Source organism: Pollachius pollachius (assembly GCF_949987615.1).
Source record: "Pollachius pollachius genome assembly, chromosome: 12".
In the NCBI taxonomy this organism is placed as follows: domain Eukaryota; kingdom Metazoa; phylum Chordata; class Actinopteri; order Gadiformes; family Gadidae; genus Pollachius; species Pollachius pollachius.
The window spans coordinates 13,063,039-13,074,214 of record NC_136945.1 but is presented as its reverse complement, the minus strand read 5'-3'; the positions used below and the strand labels follow the sequence as shown (position 1 = coordinate 13,074,214).

Below are 11,176 nucleotides of genomic sequence, written 5' to 3'. Positions count from 1 at the left end.
TCATTGGGGCCTGTTTAATCTAGTGGCCAAAGAGTCTTAAACACATGGTAGGTGAGGACCAGGGAAAGTACTAGAAAGGTAGAGATGAACACAAGACACTGCTGGTTCCACTGTGTCCTAGTCTGCCTGTTAATAGTGCATTAGCACTCTCACAAGACTGAATCAGCTTTCAAATGACTGGAGAACCAATCCACCATGGCACGAGCCATGCATTTGTGTGTTGGAAAGAGGTGAGGCAGACGTAACCAACACTCACTCCAGCTGTTCTTGAGTAAAGTGAGGTCTCTGTTTCCAATGCCTATGCACAGAGACATTGTCTGTGCGCCTGTTGTTGTTGCTCTATGTTCATGAGGCTTTTCTAAGTTTTTACGCACTATCTTTAAATATGTAATAAGTGTAAATCACCCTATGCTGCCCAGACAAACCAGGAAATCCAGGGAACCGGTAAATCCTGGCCTTCCTGCAAAATCGCTTCACAAACGTCCCCTCAAAATAAATCCCTCACTTAAAAATTGGACCTCGGCTTCCACCACAGCCTTGGCCGACGTAGCAGCTCAGAGGGGATTACGCTCATGTTTGACCCCACAGAAAAACCAATGGGACTTTGTTTTAGGTTTCGCTCAGAAAAGACACAAACATTTTGGGTGGCAGTCAAACGCCGCTTGTGCGCTGACGGCGACGTGGGACTGGACCGGGGGAGGGGGCGAGGGGATCAGGCCAGCTTCTGGGCGGTCTCCGTCTCCTGCTGGGTGACCTTCTCCTCGGACATGACGGTCATCCACGGCGACACGGAGCGCGTGATGGTCTGCTTGGCCATGTTGTAGTGGTTGATGATGGTGAAGAGGCGGCCGCGGCCCCCCGGGCCCTGGGGGGGGTAGTAGCCGTACATCCCGGCCGGCATGCAGCGCCCTTGCTGCACGGAGGAGAGGAGAGGAGAGGGGGGGGGGGGGGGGGGGAGGATGGTCCCATTGGGAGGAAGCGGGGAGGACAATAAATCAGTTGTTGAGCCCTGGAGGGAGGGAGGGATAATGTTCTGGGGAGAAACGGGAACATAAGAGGTCGCAATTTGTCGTGATGAAGAGTAAAACTGAAATGAATAAAGGAATGTTCATATTTTTAGACTATTGACGACGCTCAAAAGAAAATCTTGATAATGATGTGTCTAAAAGGATTGACGGTTGTGGAGGCTGGAGTTCGCTCACTGTGCTGGAGCGAGATGATGTGAAAACTGATTAGCCTATTACCGTAAATGAGCTAATATACACCAGCAAGGCACATGCATGATTCTCCATGGCAACAGGGACTTGCAAACATTGGTGTGTCGTTGTCATGTACGTGTTTGTGTCAATGTATGTGTGTGTGTGTGTGTGTGTGTGTGTGTGTGTGTGTGTGTGTGTGTGTGTGTGTTTGTGTGCGCGTGCGTGTGCGTGTGCGTGTGTGTGTGTGTGTGTGCTTAAAGGTGAATTTGGTTAAACTAACATCTGGTAAAGAAACCCGCAGAGGTAGCTGCAGCATTAGTTTGATTAAAAAACAAATACATTTAAAAAATCAAGACCTTAGCATTGACTTTCCTTCCATCCCTTTGAGGTCAAACTACGATGCATTTGTTTTGTTTTTTTGTTATTTGCTAGTTCAGTGAGCCTGATATTATCGGTTGAGGAATGCTTTATAAATAAAGAATAAATCAACAAATAAATAAATGAAACAACCCAACGACCATCCCCCATGCATATATATCTACATTATATTCTCCCATTCTTCATTGAATATGACATCTATACATATTGTTACGTTGTACCCCACATTGCAGGGCTTGGCTGCTTACCGTGTACACAAAGCTCTCCGGGCAGGGCTGTTCGTACTGGTAGACCTTGTAAACCACCAGGAACACCACACACACCAGGAAGGCCAGGGCACAGATCACCAGCAGAGTCACCTGGAGAGGGAGACACAACCAGCCAGCACCACCACCGTCACCCATCCATGATCCAGCCAATCACAGTTCAGCACTCAAACTGTTATGCAGCACACATGTTAACGGCTCATTAAGGCCCAAGAATGATTCTGCGTCGAATAGCCGCAGTAGTCTTTTCCGAATGTCTTACACCCCTTACCTTACAGGCGCCTTTTTTGAGACTAAAAATATGTGCGAGGCCCCAAGAATTCAAAATACACTGAAAGATGGGTCTAAACAAAGATTTTCAGCTATCATTATAAAAGAAATCCATCAGCAAAGGACTGATGAAGAGTCATTTTCATGCCTCATGTATCATGGTAGCGGGGCTGCGATGACTCGAAGAGCATGGCAATGGTTCAACACGATTAATTATTCAGAGATACAAGGTAAACTGACATGCACTCTGGCGGTGGTTCATGAAGCCTCTACCAGACCCAGGTCAATCTTCATTCTATATTGGTGTGGGCAGAATGGTAAAATAACCACGCCTATATGGTCTGATTTATCGTTATATGGGGTTGTCTTGATGGGTATGTGTAGAAGCAGAAACCAGTCAGCACTATCAATATGTGGTCCAATGAGGTAATAATGTTAGCTGTAACATTGTGTAGTCATATTATAGACTAGATTAATTTGACATCAGGACCTAACCTTGATGTATACATCTCATTGTTCTCAACACTTGAACGGTGTGAAGAAGCAGTGCAAGTGTTGCAAGGCAAGGGAGTATTGATATGTCAGGTAGCGTGCGTCTCTTCTCTCTCTCTCTCTCTTTCTCCTGGGGATTATGTAACCGCCGGCGGTGTCTCTAGGAGACCGGAGGGCCAAGGAAGACAAGATGTTATTAAAGTCACTTCATAATTTTCCCGTTTGAGAAGTGGAATAAATATTTTTTTGCAAGCCCTGTTCCCCATAGGCCTACTTTCTGCCTGCAGTGGTCAAACTGTTGATAACAAAGTCTCTCTGACAAAAGTTTTGGCATAAAATGAGAGATGAGATATTATACAATGTGCGGTGAGGTTACAAGAGGAACATGCACAGATAAAGATATTTTGAATGAAATATATTTTATATCTGAAGGGCTTTTCCACAGTGCATGATATGAGGATATTTTTGTTTTAAGCCTTAGTCTCTCTTTCGTGTGAGAACAATTCATGTGTCAGGATTCAAAAGTACATGCAGTGCTGGAAATAGCTTGTGACATGAAAACGGCAACAGGAGTGGATGAAAGGGAATACCCTTGCGGGGTCTTCTTAACACTGCATATCAAAGCAGAGATTGTCACACCAGAAATGTCCCTCCTTATCTTTAAAACTGGTTTTCTTCTTGCACATCAAAGGACATTCTGTTAAAATCAAAGACATTAGATGGCTTTGATTATGACCTTTGATTTATGATGTTGTTTTTGCAATTATAAACATCTGTTGAGGATTTTATTTTATTATTATTATCATTATTATTTGTATTTGTATCTATTATGTATAATTGAGATACATAGTAATTGTCAATATTAGCACTTTCAGCCCCACCGCTTATTATTCCATGTCCACTTACTTCCTTAGTTGGCTTTATATCATGTATTGTAATCCATGGCAGAGAAAGTGTTTGGGTATGTTTGGGTATGTCTGTGCAGTCAAAGAGGATTTTCCATGTCATGAGTGGACAATAAAGATGTCTACTATAATCCAATTATCAAAACCATTATTATTACTATCATTAAAATAATTGAGGGATACACATTCTAATGAGCATCAATGGTTCAACCAGACATTGCTGTTCAGAGGCTATCGCCATGGCAGCAACGGAATTAATGAGGTGTTTGGGGGCGGGGGATATAGGCTGTGCATTATGCATTCTGTTGTGTACGCATGCAGCTAGCAAACCTTTCCTGGTGGAGCCCTCTTGCTTTGCAATACACTGAGGTCCCTGACACAAACCGACATGTTCTTCCACACTCTAACTCTGATGAGTCGAGAGGGAGAGAGGGAGAGACAGAGAGAGGATTCTGTGACAAAGCATGCACTGCAAAGAAGCCCCAAGGTGGTTGATATTAACATGGGTGTGTGTGTGTGTGTGGGTGGGTGTGCGTGTGTGTGTTTTTTTTGTGTGTGTGTGTGTGTGTGTGTGTGTGTGTGTGTGTGTGTGTGTGTGTGTGTGTGTGTGTGTGTGAGAGAGTGAAGAGGAAGAAAAACCACACAAATAATAGACACAGGAGCATGAATGCAGAAGAGAGGTGGTGTTTCTTACCTTGAGCCGCTCAGACACTCCCTCGATGATGCTTATGGAGAACTCTGCAATTTTAGGGGACCTCAACTTGGCCTTCTTGCTGTCCCCATCGTAGTCGCTCTTTGTCTTCACCACCACCTGGCCCAGGAAAACACAAGAGATGCATGACGTGTTACGTGCTTCATGGTATTTCAGAAAATGGGAAAATAAAGACCTATCAGAAAATTATATCGGTGACCTAATTGTTATTTTCCAATAGAAAGGCTTCATCTTGATTATATTCAATGCATTGATGAAAGAGGGAATTGAGACCTTTTCCGGAGCTGGGAACTGCAGTTGACTGGCATCTAACGGTGTGATCAGGGGGATTGTGTCGAACCCGTCTTCACTAACCCCCTTCCCATTATTCTTTTCGCTAAAATTGTTCCCTAATTTGACCATTTTCCTTCACGATAAGCAGTAAACCTGAGAAGGAGAATAAGAAAACATGCGCATTTCAACCAAACCATCAGACGTATGTGCAATTCTAACATGTTTGTTTTAATAGGCTATGAAACACCCGGAGAAATGTCACGTTTTATGTATATATATATATATATATATATATATATATATATATATATATATATAATGAATGAAAAATCTCAAACAGTAATCCGCACAATATGATAGAATACCCTGCAGTAAATGATGAGAGAAATAACAATACATGTGTGCTGGTGTCCTCGTCCGCGGAACACGATATTATTGACAGTAGAAAGGTTTTTATTTTTTTACCCGGCTGCTGTGTATCGTGATAAATCAGTGCCATTATAAACCTTATCGTGCACGTACCCGCTTGATTATGATATTTTCTTGATTCCGGATGGTGCTTCTGTCCTCCAATATATTACAGCTTGAGCCGTCGACGTTGCCAAGGTGTGACGCAGCCGATGTACGAGTCGGGAACACAGATATGGCCAGGGTCTGCACGGCGGGGTCCCTTCCTGCTGAACCACGCCGCCGCCGGCGACCAGTGGTACTGCAGATCATATTGAAGACCTATCATATATAAACCATTTAACCGTGAGTTTCAGCGCAGAAGAATGGATGCATTTTCAATGGGGAACTAGAATAGACAGCACAAATATGACAATGACAAGGGCCAAATACTAAAGCATACTATTACAAATAAAATAATAAAGAAAAACCCGAAATTACCTTCTAATATTATCTAAAAACTCAGTAAAGTTATCCCTGTCAGTATCAAATATTGGAATGTTGGAATTTATTTTCGTTTTAAGAGAACAAGATTAAGAGGCTCCAGAAATACCAAATGAGTAGTTAAGGATGATTTAAGAAAAAAAATATTCTTTGCCACGTATAATTTTTGTTTTTGTTTAATGTTAAGGCTGTTTTGGAGTTAGCGGCTCTCAACATTCAAAAACCAGAGAAACTCTGGCGGCAGAAAGAGAATATGTTCCGGCTACAAACGTTACTTATTGTGAAAAGAAATACCACCTGGTGGCGCCACACGCAAACCTTTATTTCGGTGAAGGGAGAAAGGGGCTAGTTTATGAATTTGAGCCTACTGGTGTTGTTTATAATTCGAATAAAGTAGCCTATGCTTCTATCTCAATCTTATATTAACAGTTCAACAATGCGTTTGTATTTCCTCCATCGGTGAGGTAAAAGCGTAGCAGATTCGACAATAGGCTTAATCGGTTTATCATTTCGGCTGAGAAGTTTGCATCAAGTTTGTTAATTTACACAATCTATAGATCTATCTAAATATATATGTACATTTAAAAAAAAAAAAAAAAGGTTCATGCTCTAGTTGAATGTTTGGATTTGGCATGTTAGAAAGTTGTCGGATAGTAGGAACGTTCATGTTTTGTCTATAAACCACTAACACACGTCATCCTTTGGGTTTAGCTGAAAACAATAAAGAACGGTGTTACAATGTAGGTTAATCCAAAAGTTCACTGCAGCCGCGTGTCTGCGAGTAACACTCTTTCCTTGGCACGTGTCCCAGAAAGTTCATTTGTCATTTCCTAATCCCCGCCGCCTGCGCTGCTGAGGATATGTGTCTTCTGTCAGGACACCGGAGACTCCCGTCCTAGCCTTTTATATCGCTCAAGGCTCAGCCATCAACAGCAGGAGCGCACCTATCTTGGAGCTATTTAACAGATCTCACCAAACCCGTGTCCCCCCCAAAATACAAGGTATGTTCTACACACTTTTATAAAACCACATTCTGATACGACGTTAATATTTCTGTGGTTGCGTCATTTTCATGGATCTCTCATCCAAAGTTATGCATCTCGAATGGCCGTTTTCATGATCGAGGCTGCTTTTAATCCACGTTTCAGCGCGTTATGCCAGTTGTTGTCCTTTTGTGCAGTCAATCGCTTCAAAATGCTTTTCCTAGCCTAGCAGACTGCACTTTGAGACATGAGATAGCGCCGTATGAATTCATTTTCTGCCGGTTATAACTAACTTCACCACCGGTTAAACCATGCAAGCCCCTTTAACACACACACACACACACACACACACACACACACACACACACACACACACACACACACACACACACACACACACACACACACACACACACACACACACACACACACACACACGTTGATCAGTGGCACCAGTAGTCAACCTTGTGTAAAGTTGTTTTTCCCAGTAAACGCCTTTACATCGGAAAACGTTGTTATTCATAACCATATGGAGACCAATCACGTGTCCCAAGGTTTCCGGAGAATCTGGAAGTATGAGGTCACTTTAACTCACATTGGCCCAGGAATGTAACTCTTATTTGCGGCATGCTACTGAGATGCCTGCTCCAGTAGACAGAGCATTGTTAAGTGTAGGTTTTGTTTAATTGTTGTTCATTTGAATGGAGAAGCAAAAAAGTCAATACAACTAAATTTGACTCTGATGATGATTAGACTATGAATGAAGATATTTGTAAGTGTTAGGTCTGTTGGCTGAAAGATTTTACATGATGGAAAGGGCAGTTATTTAGGTCTATGATAGATTCCAGACACTACAAACCAAACAAGGTCATGTTTGCTATTATCAGTTAGTTGGTCCAGAGGTTTTCCAAATGGTGGTGGCCAGTCGTGCGGTCGGGGACGGCAAAGACAACACAGGGCTGGTTCTCAGCCTCATGTTGCTCATGCTCCCCTGCCTTTCAATTGAGTTATGAGCACAGTCTCTCCTAACGTCACCAAGAATGGAAACACAGAGTAAGAACGCACACAGTCATGTTTTGGCGTCGGTGGAAGCCATTGTGTTTAGTCTGGCCAGTGTCAGCTCTGCTTCCCCCCACAGAATTACAGGAGGTTGGTCGTTTAAAAATATGTTATTGTCAAGCCAATGCACAGAATATAATGCAACTTTATGTTAGGTAAGGCCTACTGGTCAGAACTGTATCAGAGGTTGATAGCGTGGATGGACAACAAACTCAGACATCCAAGCAAAGGCTCACATTACATAACGTCCCCTTACCCTAAGCGTCAAGCTTTAAGATCCTCATGATGGTCATGAAGTAAATTCTACAAAAGGGTCAAATGATTCCCCTCACATCAAGGGGATGCACATATGAAGCCTGCAGTTTCCCAGTGCAGATAATAATTTGTAGAATTGAACATGCTTTAGTGTACCGCTGAAGACGCTGTGCCATAACAGAGAGGGTCCGTCATTTATTTAACATGGCAAATGCAGGGGAGTTAAACCAGACATTTGGTTGAAATAAGTGTGTTTGACTCATTTTGACTGGAGAGGGACTGGCTCTGTCTGCAGACCCGCCCCACTACCACACACACATGACCATGCACAGCGGCACTAACCACGCTACATAAGGACTTCGTTCAGCTCTACATCGTGGTTTTCGCCGCCACACACTTTCCCAGGCCGCGAGGTGTTTACAAGCGAGGACGCCCTTATAAAACATTCTGTTAGGCCGGAGTGACACTAAGCCGAAACACACAAGTCCAAAAGTCACGGAACATTGGTTGTGATGTTAAAGTGATTGTCTTTTTTCTTCTTCAATGAAGACTGTGTGTGGAAAAATACGCTATTTTAGTCAAATGACAGACTACAATTGGTTTTGTTTGGAATACTGTTACCATGGTGTTGGACCCCACTGCGGAAAGGCGTTGTGGAAGTGATGGCATTACCTAAACAGGGAGGTTGAAGTCATGTTTTGGGGTGGAAGGAGTGGTTTTCACCTTGAAGACGCTATATAATATAGTGGTAATTCCAATGAACAGTTGAGTTCTGTACTACAAATACATGCGGTACTCATAGCGTGTACCAGTAGATGTCAGGCTTCACTAGATCACAAATGTTGCCAACCAACCTCCTGTGGTCGGGCCTAGAGCTTATGTTCACATATCATTAGTGGAGGCAGGGTTTTAGTCTTGTGGTGTAGGAACTGTCCCATCACTCCAAATAACAGGGGTAATCCTCGAAAAATTCATCATGTGTTCATGTTTTTTTGGTTTCCTTGAGCATATCTATTGAACAACTTATTGCACACTCAATATGGTTTGATCAATTTGAGTGTTAAAAATATCCTTGCCATCTTGAAGAAAAAATACCATTTGTAAACTTGACGTTGGTCTTCAAAGTCACCCATGGCTCTATCACCAGAAGGACCGATACTAATCGTGTCACAAGAGTCTTTAAGAGGAGATTGCCCTATTCCCATGCGGAAAAAGGCCTATGGCCAGTCAGCCTTGACTGTCTAAGAGTGTGGAATTTAATTCCAAATCACATCAGACAACTAAACACTTTGTCAGTAACCAATTCAAACAATGGATGATTAATGCATACACATGACAAGACTAAACTCTCGGTTTCCTGCTGCTATATGTCCTGCTTGTTCATAATGTTGTCATATATGTAGATTCGTCTGCATATGTTTGTCTATATGTGTATTTGTTTTGCAATTTCGTTCTATGAATGACTGATTTTGCGTTTTTTAACAACTGTGTGACCTTTAAACGGCATTTCCTGTTTTTCTTTTGTTTTTATGTATTAGAAAGCATTTAACACCGTGGCTAGAGACTGCAGATGACAAATAGCTTCTTGACGGATGCTGACATTTTTATACATGTGTAATCATTCATTTGACATTGTTCCTTCTCTCAATTAAACTAAACTATAAACTCAATTATAGATTAATTGTATTTTCTGAGAAGGATACAATTCTGGACTGATGGTGTCTACTCTATCGAACATTCAACATCCCACAAAAGCCACCACATTAAAAACAAACAAGCCGGCCATTCAGAACGGATTAATAAGAATTGAGCTCCTGAAAGTGTGTGAGCTTCATCTCGTCTACAGGTTTTCAAGAGAGTATGCACTTTGTAGGGCTGGTAGTTTGAGTAGGGGGCATGCTTGTATGGTATTTTGTGGCCTGTGTATGGACTGGGTAAAGTTAGACATGATAAGGCTTTTGTGACTGTCACCTCCATTTGCTTCTGAGAGTGTACAACTCCCGCTATGGAACATATGCAAACCATGGGCTGATAACGTGTTATAGTAGTTCCATTGTCTAGTTTCTCATAACTACCTCTGTTGTCTGCACTTTGAGCAAGAACTTATGCCCCCCACCCCCACCCCAAATACTTCAGATTCTATTCACAAAATACTGTAAAAGAACATTCATTGACTTTTTCTACAGCCATGAATGACTGGAATTTCTACAATTTATCCGTATCTGTAACATGTCTGATATCTAGTTGTGGAGGAATCATAGCTTCACTGACTTTTGAGCTTTGAGCTTTTTAACCAAAGATAGGGAGAACGGTATATTGTCACTAGTTTAGTAGAAGTAATAGCCAAAGCAAATTGTATAATCAACTACATGAAGTTATAAAATATTTACTACCAGATAAGCAATTGATGACGAGCTGCTTTCTCATTTATGTGTTTAATTATCTTGTGCGGTCTCGTGTGTGTTAGCAACCTACACACGAGCATCAATCGTGTGTAGGCAATTAAGTCAACTGTTAGTTGAGGACAAGACTTACGCTAATAGCTGTAGTTCCTCTGTGTAGTCTTCTATTCTTCAACTATTTAGCTGACATGTTCAGTGATAAAAGCAACTTTGCAGATTAAAATCTCTCTGAAACGTCAAACATCATCACCAATGACAAAAATACCCAGACACAACCAGATTCGATCAAGGCTGAGAATGCTGGCCTTGTACTGAAGATGATATGATCTATAAAGTATTCTTGGAGTCATTTGTCCCCCTCATTGTCCATTAACTCCAGTCCGAAAGCAAATGCAGTGTTTGTACTCAGCTGTGTTGGTGGTCTATTTTAACAAAATGTTCCTACAGGCCTTTTAAGAGCCACCCGCCAGGAGCGCTGTAACGTTGTCCTCTGTGCTGTGGGGTTCACTTCTCATCTTGTTTCGTGGTTCATCACATAAAGGGGCAGGGTGATATAACATTTGTTCTGGTTGTATTTGTTGTTTGTTTGAGGAATGTGTGTACTCTGAGCATGCTGTGTGAATGTGGCGAGGATAAAGAAGAGTGGTCTAGTGTTCCTGATTCATCTATTCAGCAGTGCGAGGAACTGGTCAGGCTGGATCTCTCGTCAGCCCGAAGCCACACATTGATCCATCCCTAAGGAAGCGGAGTGTAGCCCGACTGTTTGGGCTATCCTGTGACTCTAAGCATGACTACCGCCTTATTTTTTTTGAAAGGGAAGATACTTTATCTTCTGTCGAGCCACACACAAAGACACAGGGACACAACGGATCATGGAGGATTTTCTTTTGAGGCTGCTGTTGGCAGGCACTGTGGTATTATGTATGTACCTGTGGAAGGAGTGGTCAGGTGAGGTTAGGGAGGAGGGACTGACAAGCACGTTGGCGACAAAGATAAGAAAATAAAAGTGGGAGTGTACCTAAGGAAGGTTCGAAACAAGCAGGCAGGCACAGCGAGAGAGACTTATGTCAAAGACCTGTGAAACTCCAGAT

At 42.4% G+C, this 11,176-nt stretch overlaps 1 protein-coding gene across 1 annotated transcript; it reads right to left on the bottom strand.

The window, feature by feature from the left end:
- Nucleotides 1-224: 224 nt before the first annotated feature.
- LOC307083475 (neuronal vesicle trafficking-associated protein 1-like) lies at nt 225-5,137 on the bottom strand. Its single transcript, XM_079747378.1, has 5 exons — nt 5,018-5,137; nt 4,496-4,648; nt 4,205-4,321; nt 1,826-1,936; nt 225-913 (listed from the first exon to the last, which is right to left on the bottom strand). The coding sequence occupies exons 2-5, from the start codon at nt 4,622-4,624 to the stop codon at nt 713-715; spliced, it is 558 nt and encodes a 185-aa protein (XP_079603504.1). The 5' UTR covers nt 4,625-4,648; nt 5,018-5,137; the 3' UTR covers nt 225-712.
- Nucleotides 5,138-11,176: the final 6,039 nt, after the last annotated feature.

Excerpts from the sequence above, each read along its gene's own strand:
- LOC307083475 (XM_079747378.1), bottom strand. The coding sequence starts at position 4,624 with ATGGTCAAATTAGGGAACAATTTTAGCGAAAAGAATAATGGGAAGGGG. Across the intron at positions 4,322-4,495 it reads AGTTCCCAGCTCCGGAAAAG|GTGGTGGTGAAGACAAAGAG; the intron begins GTCTCAATTCCC and ends TTCCTGGGCCAG. Across the intron at positions 1,937-4,204 it reads GAGTGTCTGAGCGGCTCAAG|GTGACTCTGCTGGTGATCTG; the intron begins GTAAGAAACACC and ends CTCCCTCTCCAG.